Source organism: Prionailurus viverrinus, chromosome F1, assembly GCF_022837055.1.
Source record: "Prionailurus viverrinus isolate Anna chromosome F1, UM_Priviv_1.0, whole genome shotgun sequence".
NCBI lineage: Eukaryota > Metazoa > Chordata > Mammalia > Carnivora > Felidae > Prionailurus > Prionailurus viverrinus.
Window position 1 is genome coordinate 38,010,454 of NC_062577.1, and position 14,866 is coordinate 38,025,319.

The 14,866-nt window shown below is 49.9% G+C and overlaps 1 protein-coding gene across 9 annotated transcripts in view; it reads left to right on the forward strand.

The window, feature by feature from the left end:
• Positions 1-14,866, forward strand: part of NAV1 (neuron navigator 1) — a 247,903-nt gene that overhangs the window by 59,332 nt on the left and 173,705 nt on the right. For all 9 annotated transcript variants that reach the window (XM_047839770.1, XM_047839775.1, XM_047839776.1 and 6 more), the window contains one exon: positions 11,637-12,389. In XM_047839770.1, coding sequence (XP_047695726.1) covers positions 11,668-12,389 — 722 coding nt within the window. In that variant the 5' untranslated portion in view covers positions 11,637-11,667. The remainder of the gene's footprint in view (positions 1-11,636; positions 12,390-14,866) is intronic.

Below are 14,866 nucleotides of genomic sequence, written 5' to 3' on the forward strand. Positions count from 1 at the left end.
TGGGCTGCTCTCGACTGTTGGGCCTGCCCCCAGCTCCGCACTCGTGCCTTTTCGCCCCACCCCCACCCCTCCTGTATTCTGAAGTTTGTGAGGAAAGTAGAGCTGGCTTATTGCTAGTGTAGCCAGCCTAAAGCTGACTTAACTAGGCAGGAGGTCTGGTCTGCAGCTCACAGCTCAGTCTGACTGATGGGTTTGCAGTCAGATTGAGAGTCCAGTCCTCTACAAATGCCAGGATGTGGCACCCCAGCCAGGGTACTAGCCTACACATGACAGAGTGGCAGGGCCTCTGGACAGGAGGGCTTTAAGAGCAGTCCAGAATCCCCCACACCTCTCCTACCCCAGCACCAAAGAATTTCCCTCCCCTGCCCCAGCCCAGTGGCCCTGGACTTTGGGGGCCTGGAGAGTATGTGGGGCATGTTGAGTGATAGGTCCTCCGTCTGCCTGACTGGAAAAACCATCGATGGAAGCACACTGCAGGCTTTAAGTTGAGGAAGAAAAATAACAATAAAGTGAGTGTGAGAAAGTCGGAGCTGACAGGTCTGGTGGGAGAGGCAGTCATCTGGCTGGCTGCCTGGGGGTCTACGCAGGTTCCAGTTTCTCTGTCTGAGATGAGTTCCCGCACCCCCAAGGCTCCATTTACTCCTGCTCCTCCCCCATTCATTAGCTCTAGGGTCCATCTGGAATCTAAGCTATTGCTCGGGAAGCCAGAGCTCTAGTAACAGTGGCCTAGAGGAAGTAACCAGACACACACACACACACACACACACACACACACACACACGCACAGACCAGAGAGAGAGAGAATCAGATGCGGGTGAGACATGGGCTGTCTTTGGAGCAGCTCCCCAGGGGCCTAGGCAACTGTACTCTAGTGATACAGAGCTCCCAAGCTCTCATTTGCCTCACAGGAGAGCATACCACATTCTAGAAACAGCCAGAGGGGGTTTTGGAGCTGGGGGTGTGGAGCAGGAGGTGTTCTGGAGCAGAGCGAAGCTGCGTGTGGCTGCACACACTCCCCATGCCAGCTCAACTTCCTGGGAGGTATTTATAACCCAAGCCTCCAGCCCCCTGTGATTTGTGGGACAGCTTTAAACCATTGATTTTCATTAGCACTAAATCATTTCTCTTGGCTAATTGAAAAGGAACCAAGGATACTGACAGTGGAGCCGTTTATACAGATCAAATCAGTGAAAAATGCCAATATGCTGATACAGTGCAAGTCTTCAGTTGGGCATCTCTGGGGCCCCTCCCTGGAGCTCAAAATTCACTTTTCTCTCAAAGGCCAGAGGCTGTGAGAAACTACTCCCTATCCACTCCCTCCCCTGTGCCCCATCTTGACCCCAAGACTGGAAAACCAGGAAATGGACCTGATTCTTAGCAGAAGGGATGGAAGTTAGACATTTGGAAGATCTTCCAGCATTGAGAGATGGGACAGGAGGTTCTGAGAGTAGTGTTGGAGGAACAGTGAACATTTCTTCTATATAGGTTGTTTGAGTTTTACATATGTCCTGTCTGTCAGCCTGGGCTTAGCACAGAATAGGCATGAGGCTAGGGAACACTCTTTGGGAGGGTGCTGGAGTTGCTCTGAGAATGCCAAGTCTGGGCAGTACAGTATTTGGAAGCCATCTCGTGGGAAAGGGGGTTGGGCTCAGCTGGACTGGGCCTGAAAGGTGGGTTGTTGGCACCAGCTTGATCATTTACTATAAATGCCAGGAAACCAAACTGTTTGTTATTACCTGAGATTAATTTGGCCAGTCCCATCTTCCTCTGTAAGAACATGTTACCGTCTGGCCAGAAGGAAGACCTTTCTACAGTTTTACAGTTAAAGGAGTTCCTGTGGATGTTGGCAGAGCCCTGGGCCCCAGGGGTGGAGAGGGGAGGAGAATAATGAGTTCCACTACTGTGGACAATCCTAATCCCCATTCTGAGCCAGGAGCCAGCCAGGCGGGCGCTGAGAGTACTGAGCCCCCACCTTTTGCCTGCCAAGTCCTAGCCAGCAGACCCGTTTCCTTGCCTCCTGCCAATGCTCTGCCCGCTCTGTCCATGCTTGCCCTGAAGAGACAACGCTGCTGGCTGCCCATCCCGTCCCTTTCTCAGTACTGACTGGGGTGATCACCTTCTCTGCCAAGGAGCAAGCCAAGCTACATGGTCCTTAGCTGGTTTACTGGAGCCTAAAACCTACAGGCTAAGAGCTTGGGGAAGGGGGCTGGCTTCAAACCTCCTCTACTATGGCCCCACTACCATGCACCCACATCTCAGACCTTCCTTGATCTCTGTCCTTAGAGACTGGCAGAGATAAGAGGCTGGAAAAGAAGGAGAAACATTTAGTAAGTAGTCATTGCAGTCCTGTCCTTAGCCCAGGGGACTCCCCCATGATGCCCAGCCTTAGGGTCTTATGTGGAGGGGAGACTGTGTGGTGTGGGGAAGAGCACCAGACCAGGAGTCACCCCAGGCACCACCATTACTCGGTGGTGTGGCTTGGGACAAGTTCCTTCCTCTAGGTATAGGGATGTTATCAATTGCCTTTATCCCCCATCTCTAACTCCGTGTGAGCTGTAGAAAATCTATAATCCACAAATGTTAAATGAAAATTGTGGAGGGGCGCCCGGGTGGCTCCAAAATTGTGTACACATAGTGAAGGTGTTGGGGCCTGTTTTTCCAAGGAAAGCCTGCGAGCACACTGCTGGAGAGCCCAGAGCCCTTGAGATGGACAAAGATAGGAGGACACAGAGTACCCCCTCATCTCTAGACTGGATGGGAAATGGGCCAAAGGGAAGGGACAGGGAGAGGAAGACAGACTGAAGCTACAGACGTGTGTATGTGTGTGTGTGTGTGTGTGTGTGTGTGTGTGTGTGTGTATCAGTGTGTGGATATGGGTCAGTGTGAGTGACTCTCAGTATGTGGATGTGGGCAGGTGTGGGTGAGTGGGTGTATGTGTGTGTGAGCATGACACTATATATGTGATACTTGGCCGAGAGGTGAGGCAACACAAGTCACCTCTTTGCTGGGGCATCAGAGGACACAGGTCTCTGTTCCCTGAAGTGTTCAGCCTCCGTGGACCAGGCTGGGCCTCCAAGCTGAGGTTTGGCTCTGGGAGCAGCCAGTCAGGCTTTCAAGGACAGAAGACAGTACGTGGCAGGTAGAGGAAGAAATCTTGCATAGAGGCCTGCGTGAGTCCAGTTTTGTCTGTAGTGTGTGGATCCCCGAGAGTCATCCTGTCCACCTGCTGCCTCTGAAGAGGTTGCCCCTAAGCCACCCTCCTGCTGTCAGGACTGCCTCAACTTCAGAAGGGGCCCCACGAGAGAGGTTTCCCCATGTCTCTCACTAGTCCCTGCCACAGTTTATTTTGGAAAATTCTCCAACTTTGTTTATCCTCCCTACCCCAATCCCATGTAAACTCTGCCCTACTCATACTCAAATGAGGAAATAGAAATTTAGGTTAGAGGGAAATATATGTGATAACATTTATGTTGTTCTGACTGTCTGTGACAAAAGATGCCAGTGGGACATGTGAGTAGAACAGAGAAGGGAGATACATGCTGTGCTGATGCTCTAGTTGACTTAATAACTAACATTTATTCAGTGACTTGTATGGGTTTGTATGAGCCAGGCACTGTCTTAATGATTTTCCTATAATAACTCACTGAATTTTTATAACGACGTTATATAGATATTGTTATTATTATCATTCCTATTTTACAGACGACGAAGCAGACCAGGGAGGCTAAATAGCTTGCTCAGGACCACAAGCTAGGAAGCTGCAGTGGAAGCTAGCTTTGCATGGGGGTGGGGTGTTGGGAAGATGCTCCAGGTCCTATGTTCTTAACCACTACCCTCTACTGTGCAGCATCTGTACCTCAGTGCTTGAGTCTAGAGATACTGCAAACTTTAACCATCTTTCCCTCTTCCTGAGAAGCCAAGTTTTTCCTCCTTATGTTTCAGCCTTTCAGTAACAAACCAGGGAAGATAAATCATTTGCCCAAATTCACTCAGCTCATGATGGAGTCATCTGACCAGCACCCAGAGTCCCACTTCCCAGACATCTTTTTTTTTGCTTTTCCTTCCTCCCTTTCTTCCTCCCTCCCTCTCTCCCTTCCTTCCTTTCCTTCCTTCCTCCATGTCTTTTTCTTCTCTTTCATTTTTCTTCTCTTTTATTTTTTATTAAAAAATTTTTTTAATGTTTATTTTGTGAGAGAGCGCATATGAGCAGGGAGTGAGCAGAGAAAGAGGGAGAGAGAGAATTCCAAGCAGGCTGTCAGCACAGATCCGGTCGCCGGGCTCGAACTCACAAACGTGAGATCATGACCTGAGTTATAATCAAGAGTGGGATACTTGACCGATTGAGTCACCCAAGCACCCCCTTTTTTCTCTTCTCTTCTCTTCTCTTCTCTTCTCTTCTCTTCTCTTCTCTTCTCTTCTCTTCTCTTCTCTTCTCTTCTCTTCTCGTCTTCCATATCCACCCTTTTGATGCTGTGGTTAAAATGTTCTGACTTTTTGAAATGGGCATCCTAACCACATTCACAAAGCGCAGACGCGGCTCCTTTAACGGGGCCACTGCAGGAGGAGCTGTCCTATCAGCACCACGGCCGCCGCCCCGCGCACAGCGCGCGCCCCGCCCACTCCGCCACCTCTGCGGGAGTCTCAAGGGCAGAAAGGGCGGCAGAGAGTCTTGGCTGGGAGCAGAGAGTCTTGGCTGGGAATCTGCAGCCTGGCTAGTCCTCCAGACCTGGAAGGGACCGCTGAATACAGTGCCCGCCTTCCCTCCCCTCATCCCGCCTCTGACCCCGCAGATCTGAGGGAACTGGCGCTTAAGCTCTCCCCACATTCCGAGCTAGAGTGAAATATTTATAGGCCAAAATTACTTCCTGGCTCTGGGGTTTACAGAGCATTGCGGAGCCAGGGGCCTCTGTTTGTCCTGATGGGGCCTGAGGCCAGAATGATTCAAGGCTGACAAAAGCTGGGAGGTTGGGGGTGCAAGGGAGTCAGCTGTGAGGCCTGGATTGAGGTGTAGGATGAGCAACAGAGCAGGGTAGTTACAGACACTGGCTGGTTCCACTGTCTGTGCTTAATCTTGGCTCTCCCATCTACCAGCTGTGTGATTACGAGCAAATTCCTCAGCCTCTCTGTGCTTTGCTGCCACTTGCCTGTGAAGTGGGAATGATAATATAATAGCACCAACTCGTAGGCCAATTGCAAGTTAATGTAGGTTAAAAAACCGAACAGTGCCTGGCATGCAGTCGGTAAATGCAATTAAAAAGTGTTGGATTTAAAAATAAAGCAAGACCCCAGGGTGAGGATGAGAGAACAGACAGTTGGGGTGTGGGCTGAAAAAGGTAGAGGGGGACAAAATGGAAGTACATGTTGGGTAGGGCTACACACTGTGTTCAATGGCTGGGACTGTGCCACTTCTCCCTGGATGCCACCAGCCTCTCGACTCACCTGCCATCCATCAGATTGTCCCAGTCTGTGTCTGAATTTGTCTCCTTCCCTTTTGGGAAGAAGGGCAGCTGTTCTCCTTAACATAATTTTTGCCATTTCTTGGGTACCTACTATGCGCCAGGCACCGTGCTAAGTACCTTATCTTTATTCTCTCATTTAATCTTTACAAAACTCTATGACCGCTTATTTCAGATGAGGACTTTGGGCTCAAAAAAGTTGAATAATTTATCTAAAAGCCACATAGCAAGAAGTAGCAAATCTGGGATTTGAACCCGGGTCTTCCTGACTCAGAAGCCTTTACTCTTTCCATTACACAATTTCCAAACTATCTAGTTTCCTACCCCATCCACTGGTGGGTGTTACTGCATCCATCATGGGCAGTGTTTTTCCTGTTAATGCTACAGGTTTTTGATCCAAGCCTGGCAGGGTCTCTGATCTCCTTTGCTCTGCTGGAGGCTCCAGAAGAACCAGGCAGCTCAGCCTCCATCTCTGGGCATCTAGGATGGAAGGACACTTGGAAAAAAGTCCTTTGTCCCTATGATCATAATAACAATACTTGTTGAGTCCTTATTATGTGCCAGGTTCCGTCCTAAGCACTACATGTATTAACTAATTTACTCTTCAAAGCAGTGAAGAGGAGATCCTAGTCTCAGCCTCATTTTACCAATGAGGAAACTCAGAGTTTATGGAATTTGCCCAAGGCTACACCATCAGCAAATGGCAGAGGCAAGCTTTGGACCTAGACACTGTGACTCCAGAGTTTATTCTGTCACCACTGCACTGGAGAGCAGAGTATGTGTTGGAGGACTGATGGATAGACCCCTGGGCATGGGAGGTTCAGTCGTCAAATCTGCTGTTTGCCAGATCTCAGACCAACCCCCAACCCTGCTGCTGCCTCTTCCTTGTAGCCTTCTCTGATTCTACCTTATTGTCAGACTGATACACACACAGCCCCATAGCACTTTGTTTTGCCTCTTTTGACACACCGCATGTGTGCTTGTGATGACTGCGCATGTTTCCTGCTTCCCCATACCAGATTGTTGGCTTCCTGAGAGCAGAACCTAGGTCTCAGCCATGGTGATTGCCACAGCACCTGGCAATGCACCTGGCATGTGGAAGGTATTCAACCAAGGTGTGTGTTGTTGAACAAAGGGATCTTGCTGTGAATCCTTTCCAAAGTGCTACGAGCTTTTGTAATGGGGAGTACTAACTCCCTAATGTAATTTTTTGAGGACAGAGATCCCTGGAATGAGTGAACTAAGAAACAAGGTCTCAAGTGAGACCCTCTTCTTGAATCTATTCACTGAGTTTAAATGAAATTGCAGATCAGGGCGGAAGGAAGAAGGGGAAGGAAGAAGAGAGCGTGTTTAGGAGTAGGGGATCTGGTAGGATTCCCCAGCACCACATGTGCATGCACACACACATTCACATAAGAAAGAAATGGTCTCCTTGTTTCCACTCCTAGCTCCTCGCCTTCTGCCCTTGAGCCTCCCCAGATATATTGTGAAGGTATCACAAAAGATGATTAGTACTGACAGCCAGTACTTGAACAGGGCCTGTCCAAAAGAGATATAGATTGTCCTGCTTCTCTAGGACATTTTTGTCTGACAGTGAGCACCAGGAAATGGAAGCCATTACAGCTACCCCTGTTCTCCCCAGGAGGCTGAACGTTTTCTAGATACTACCTCGTTCAGCCTCCTTAGGATATGAAGCTATGGAGAGCAAGGAGGCAGAATTTCCCCCTCATTTGACAGAAGGAGAAACTGAGCCCCAGAGCAAGTATGGGAGCTTCCCAAATCACTCGGTCCATTAACAATGCAGCTTGGGTGCCATGGCCAGTAGATAACTTTTGGGGCCGCAGCAGAGATCATCTGCACAGAGGCCTCACCCTTGAGATACTATTGGAGATACTATTGTCCACGTGTCTCAGTTAAGACCCTGCCTCCCATGAGCACTCTCTCCCCCCTTTTCCCCAGGTCTCCCATCTACTGTAGTCTTGTAATTCCATAGTCTTCCTCCTCAATTCCCACCTACCCCAAGTATGCCACCTGCTGCCAACTGGGCATATTAAGCATGTGGCCAGGCTGGATTTGGCCCATTATCTCCCTCCCCAGCCGCATTCATTGCCTATAGCCTCTTACAAGGCAGTGCCCTGAGACCACCTTGACCCCTAGTACCACCAAAGGCAAACAGGATATGAACAGTACAAGGGTAGCTGGCTAGATCTGAGGAGTGCTGGAGAAAAAGAGAGGAGGAGGAGGCCTCCAGAGACCTGTGACTGATTTCCTTTTCTGTTTTCCACCCTGTGAACTGGATTTATGCCCCCTTCTACCCTCCCCTACAATCTCTGGAAGGCCCAGACCTGTCAATCACAGCAACAACAGTGTGGGTATGGAGGCTGAGGAGTACCTCCTGAGGCTGGACTTGCACTGGTAGCTGTGGTCTAGGGAATCCATCCTTGGGCCTCAGGGTCCTGCTCATCTGCTTTTGAATCACAGCTTTACTGCTCTCTAGCTATGTTTGTCATTTGGCAGCTGACTTAACCTTCTCAGCCTTGTTTTCCTGACCTGGCAAATGGGGATAATCAAAGCTACTTTAGAAGGTTGTTGTGAGGGTTAGAAACCATGTCTCAATGAAAGAGAGATACTGATACTGTCTAGGGAAGAGGGATTTGCTGGGTGTCCCCTTGAGATCCTGTAAGGATACTGAAGCACCTGGGAGTTCCCACTCTAAAGGCAAACCAGGAAGGCTCCTTTGTGCCCCCTTTCCTGCCAGGCTGAAAGAGCTCAATGTATTTGGGGATCCCTCCTCCACCACCTGATTGTAGACCTAAGGGTGGTCTGATTCTCCTAGGCTCCCACCTGGGAGAGTGGTTGTTACATCCTGTGTGGTGCTGTTCCTGGTCTAGGTGAGGGCTGTCATGGGCACGGGCGGGGTGTGGGAGAGAGCAGGGCCCCAACTGCAGTGAAGAGGGAGGGGTGTGGCTCCTGTGACCTACCACAGGAATGTTTTTAAATCTTCTTCCATCAGCCTTTGAAAAAATGATGATCCAGTGAAAGCAGCAACTGCATCTGCTCCATTAGCAAGTGAAGTAGAATCAGCTTTCTCCGCCTTAGGACTCTCTTGGCTGGAACTCTGGTCAGTCCTTGATGTAGGGCTTGGGGGAGTCTGGGGATGCTTCAGGGACAGCGTAGGTGAGTTGGGCTCTTGGGGGGTCCCTGGGCATTACAACGTGGGTAGGGGAGCGGTTCCCAGGAGAGGTGCAGGTGGAGCCTAGATACAGCTGTAGGTTTCATCACAGAGGTAGCTCCCAGAGGGGGTGGTCTGGTGCGCTCATGTGGCCATGGTCCCCGGATGGGGACTCAGCCCAAGGGGAGAGGCAGAAGTGGCCTGTGTGGCACCGTGCCAGTGCAGGGATTAAACATGGGAACGCTGAAATCTCGGGGGTATGGCTGTCATGGGTCAGTGGTCTTGGGTCCTTGTCGTGGGTGGTCAGCTGATTAGCTCAGTCGGCCAGTGCATGGCTCAGCTCTGTGCTGGACGCCAAGGTCAGCAGCTCAGGGACCACACACACCTTTCATCGGGTCCATTCTTGTCCCTTTGGTCCTGCTTGGCATTGTCAGTGAGGCACGTAGCTGATCGTTAGTGGAATGGAGGGATTGGAGAAGGATGACAGAGTAAATCTGCTCTCACTGCTACTGGGGAAGAATCCTCACTACGGTCTTGAGGCCAGGTTAAAGCATAGTGCTCCTTCTTATCTTAAAGACCCTCTATTTCTCCACCTGGCAGCAGTTGCTAGATTTTATCCTGTTCTTATTTTGCAGGCTGAGCATGGAGATTCTCACAGCTGCTGTTAGTACCTACTTGACACATTCTGAGATCTCTTTCTGAAAGTACTTCTCAGGCCCTCCAATGGGACTGTCTCTGGCATGCTGGGGGCTGGGGACAGGGCAGCACGCCCTGTATGGGAGACGGTGGGCAGGCAAAGGGTGACTTAAGAGCGTCCTTTCAGACTGTGGCCTGGTGGGTGGGAAGGAAGTAGGAGTCGGGGAAGCCTTGGACGGGGTCCTACGGGCCTAGGTGATGGGGCAGCCACTGGAGGAGTGGAGGCAAGCTGGTTGTGCGCGTCTGAACACACGCGGCTTTGCCCTGTCTGCTGGAGGACATTCAGCTCATTCAATAGTGGCATCAAGTCATTCAGGTACAAATTAGAGGAAAGGAGGAGGAGGTCATTGTATTTCTCTTCCTAGTGGAAATTATTTCATCCGTGAGTAGGGCAGTCCTGAAGCCCTGACTCTCGGTCATTTCGCGCTGTAGTTCTATAAATCCATCAATGTTTAGGGGTCTACCTTGACTTCTCACAGTTTAGCCTGTAACTGGTCCCGGGCCACAGAGTCAAAGGTCAGAGCAAGGCCAACAACAGCCAGAAACAATCCCTTGCAGTTGCCGACAGCTTTTTCCACAGTGTGAAAGGGGCCACCCCAGTGGTCTCGGGTGGACCAGCTGTACCGTGGTGGCCTTTTCTCTGCCCACGTGTCCTCTGTCTCCGTCTTCACCCAGAGCCCGTTTACCCCTGGAGAGTCAACTTGAGCATTTGCCTCCTCGTACATAAACATTTGCCTACATTTTCAATCCTTTCCCTAGGACACATTTCTAGATCTGGCATTGTTCCCACAGCAGTGTATGAGAGCCCTGTGGCCCTGTACCAATGGTGGATAATATGCATTTTCTAAAAGGTAGTAAATTTGATAGCAGAAACGATAACATTTAACGGGCATCTCTTCGATTTTAAGGAGGCCTTTTCTTTTTGTTGGGTTTTGGCCAATTGTATGTATTATTTTGTGAATTCCTGGTTCAAGTCTTTTGCTTTTTTATTCTGTGGGGCATTTGCTTTCTTTTATTGATTTGGTAGAATTCCCTGTGCTTAAAGGTATTAACTCCTTGTCCCCCGTATATGTTGCGAGTATCTTTATAGTTTCTTGGTGGCTTGAACCTTTTGAAAGGGCTCTTGTGTTCATACAGAGATTTTCATTCTTATGCACTCAAGTCTATCAGTGCTTTCTTTTGTAATTTCTGCCTCTGACGTGGGGCATCTAAAGGCCTTTCCCACAACAAAATTATGGAAGCATTTATGTGTGTGCTCTGAAAATTCTTTTATGGTTTCATTTTCTACATTTCCTACACTTAACTCTTTCACCTATCTGAAATTGATTGATTGTGTCTTTGTAAATGGCTTCACATTCCCTTGGGAATGAAAGTGATTAATAGAGCAATTAATTCATTAATTAACATGGCAGGGAAGAGAAGCTGGTAGAGGAGGAGAGGTTGAGGGTATGGGGGAGAGATGCGATAATTAATGGATCAGGGTCTGGGAGGGAAGGGATTGAGTGCTGGGGGAGGGGGGGGTACCTAGAGGGTTCTGCCTGTATCTAAACCTGGGACACTTAATCTGTGAGACCAGAGGCCCAGGGTGGCAGAGGGCACTTTTGCTAGGTTGGGAGGTGGATGGGGAATGGGCTAGAAAGGAAGACTGAGTCCAGGGCCCAAATCTCCAGTGACTGAAGGGGTGGGGGCAGTGGATAGGGACCAGGAGAGATGGGCATCAACAAGGACCAGTGAATAGTATGAGCCAGGTGGCAGGAGCCCGAGGTCAGAGAAGGTTCGCAAGTTTATGATTGGTGGGGATTGGGATCGGCTGCTCCGCCTTTGGGCCCAGTGGGATCTGGAGGATTACACTCCGCTGGAGAGGTATCCTGGACACTTTTGTCAGATAAAGTGGCAAGTGGAAGGAACATGCAGAGCAAAGGTGGACGGCACGAGGAAGTTGGTTTACCGTGGTCAGTGCCTTGTAGACTCAGGGTACGAGGAGGGGTCTATCCCCTATCAGTGGAGGGCAACAGAGGCAAGGGAAGCCAGATTAACTCCGTTTGTAGAGAGCACCATAGTTCCCAAAACACTTTCACATATGTGTCTGCATAGGAGACTCACAGCAGCATTTGAGAGAGGGGAGGTAAAGGGGTTTTTGTCCAGAGTCAGGCAGGGAGGCACTGACTGAATCAGGATGTGAAGCCAGGAGTCCCAGTGTCCAGCCTGGATGCTGATGCCTCCTCCCCTGACCTCATCGTCATCTTTATACCCTCAGGGTTGGAAACTCAGGATGGTGCCTAACAATCTTCTTTTCTCTCCTCTCTCTGCAGGACAGTAGTCCTCATTGCCACCTTGCTCACCATGAATGGGATGGCCAATGTGAACTCGGCCAGCCGGCCCCACTATGCCTCCTCCATACCTGTGCCTCGGGCTGCTTCCCAGACCAGGATTCATACACCGGGCGCGTCTCCCCAGCTGCGGCCACGCCAGGCCGGCCTGGCCCTGAGCCCCCAGCGTTCGGCCTCCCCGAGACTGGGCAAAGCAGGAGGCCCTTCCAGAAACTCCTCTCCTAAGGCCTCTCGGGGGAGAGGCTCCCCCAAGACTTCTGGGGCAGGGAGAGAGTCAGCTGAGGGTGGTGAAGGCCTCTCCAGCTCCCCATGGAGCAGTCCCAGGGCAAGCCCAAAAGCTGCCCTCTCCAGCCGGGCTGGGTCCAGAAGAACTGGGGAGACACAAGGCACCCAGGGAAAGAAGAAGGTGGCTCAGGAAGGGATTCCAGTCCGCCAGACCCGGGGCAGGAGCCCATCCCGAATGAGCTCTCATGGAGAAACTCAAATACCAGGGGCTCCTGAAGGTCGAAAACCTCCTAACCACCCGGGAAAGGACCAAAGAGATACAAACTACAAAAGTCCAGGGGTCTTGAAGTCTTTGGAGCCTGATGCCGGGGCAGCATCAGGGGCTTCTTCCCCAGTGTGCAGCCCTGTGCAGAGCAAGCGCCCCTCCCCCACCCCAGGGGCCATCAGCTTCGCCTCGGTCCATCAGCAGAGTCAGCCAGTCACAGCCACAGTAGCCCCCTTCCAGTACAGGTGAGCTGGGGTGGGGGGCAGATGGGGAGGAAGGGAGGGAAGCATGGAGCTGGGATTCAGTGGCAAGTCCAAAGAGGAGGGAGCCTAGGTGATGAGTAGCTGGTGGAGACCAGGGGGCCCGGAGTATAGAGGAAGTGAGGCAAAGAGTTGGGAGAGCGGAGATAGGATTGGGGACATAAAAGGTGGACCAGGATCTAAGCAAGGTTTTTGTCAGAGGCCTCAACTCTGGGGACTGTGTAACAAACAGGATCATAAGGAGAGTACCATCCCAAAATGTCCATCTCCCTGGGCTCTGAGACAGTAGATTAGGGTGTTGTGGATGCTTAAGCAGCTAGAGGTGCAGGTAGGTAGGTCAGTCTCACCCAGCTCATCTGGGATATCTGCCACCACTGTGAGTTAGACTAACTGCATTGTCATGGGCATGGTGCCTTCAGTTCATAGTGAGTGAAGTCCTAACTGTTCCTCCTGGCCCTCCCATAATACTCTGTATCTGTCTGTCTGTCACTCACTCTCTTTCTGTCCACTTACTATATTTCTTTATACATAACTGTTTACCTCGTGCCTGGCCTACCAAGGACAGTCAGTATTGGTTTCTAAATGGTCAGACAGGGGTCGCCACCTTTGGCGGTGGCCCAACCACCATTCATAACAACATGGTCAACAAATTAGTCTCTAGTTTTCTTTAGACGTGGCGACTTGAGTGCATAGGAAAACATGTCCATCAAGTACATATGCTTTTTTTTCTTTTTTCCTTTTTTTTAAATGTTTATTTGTTTTGAAAGAGAGAGAGAGAGAGAGAGAGAGAGAGAGAGCAGGGGAAGGGCAGAGAGAGAATCCCAAGCAGGCTCCACACTGTCAGCACAGAGCCTGACGTGGGGCTCAAACCCACGAATTGTGAGATCATGACCTGAGTTGAAACCAAGAGTCGGTGGCTTAACCAACAGAGCCACCCAGGTGCCCTTAGTATACACGCTTTTTAAATAAAAATATAACTTTACTGGGGTGCCTGGGTGGCTCAGTCGGTTAAGCATCTGACTTCAGCTCAGGTCATGATCTCATGGCTTGCGGGTTCATGCCCTGCGTCGGGCTCTGTGCTGACAGCTCGGAGCCTGGAGCCTGCTTCAGATTCTGTGTCTGCCTCCCTCTCTGCCCCTCCCCCACTCATGCTCTATCTCTCAAAAATAAATAAACATTAAAAATAATAATAATAATTGAAAAAATATATATATAACTTTACTAAAATGGCCACATTAAGGAAACCAAGTTTTTTTTTTTCAATATATGAAGTTTATTGTCAAATTGGTTTCCATACAACACCCAGTGCTCATCCCAAAAGGTGCCCTCCTCAATACCCATCACCCACCCTCCCCTCCCTCCCACCCCCATCAATCCTCAGTTTGTTCTCAGTTTTTAAGAGTCTCTTATGCTTTGGCTCTCTTCCACTCTAACCTCTTTTTCTTTTTCTTTTTTTTTCTTCCCCTCCCCCATGGGTTTCTGTTAAGTTTCTCAGGATCCACATAAGAGTGAAACCATATGGTATCTGTCTTTTTCTGTATGGCTTATTTCACTTAGCATCACACTCTCCAGTTCCATCCACGTTGCTACAAAGGGCCATATTTCATTCTTTCTCATTGCCACGTAGTACTCCATTGTGTATATAAACCACAATTTCTTTATCCATTCATCAGTTGATGGACATTTAGGCTCTTTCCATAATTTGGCTATTGTTGAGAGTGCTGCTATAAACATTGGGGTACAAGTGCCCCTATGCATCAGTACTCCTGTATCCCTTGGGTAAATTCCTAGCAGTGCTATTGCTGGGTCATAGGGTAGGTCTATTTTTAATTTTCTGGGGAACCTCCACACTGTTTTCCAGAGTAGCTGCACCAATTTGCATTCCCACCAACAGTGCAAGAGGGTTCCCGTTTCTCCACATCCTCTCCAGCATCTATAGTCTCCTGATTTGTTCATTTTGGCCACTCTGACTGGCGTGAGGTGATATCTGAGTGTGGTTTTGATTTGTATTTCCCTGATGAGGAGCGACGTTGAGCATCTTTTCATGTGCCTGTTGGCCATCCGGATGTCTTCTTGAGAGAAGTGTCTATTCATGTTTTCTGCCCATCTCTTCACTGGGTTATTTGTAAGGAAACCAAGTTTTAATTACTGAGCATCACATGGTTTAGAGAGGCTCAAATGCAAATTAAGTACCTCCCTGACTAACCTGACTTTCTGGGTTTTCTCTCTGTGCTAGTGTGAGGAGAAACCCACTTCTGTTTGGGGTTTAAAAAGTTGGTACAGGGACGCCTGGGTGGCTCAGTCGGTTAAGCGGCCGACTTCGGCTCAGGTCACGATCTCGCGGTCCGTGAGTTCGATCCCCGTGTCGGGCTCTGTGCTGACAGCTCAGAGCCTGGAGCCTGTTTCGGATTCTGTGTCTCCCTCTCTCTGACCCTCTGACCCTCCCCTGTTCATGCTCTGTC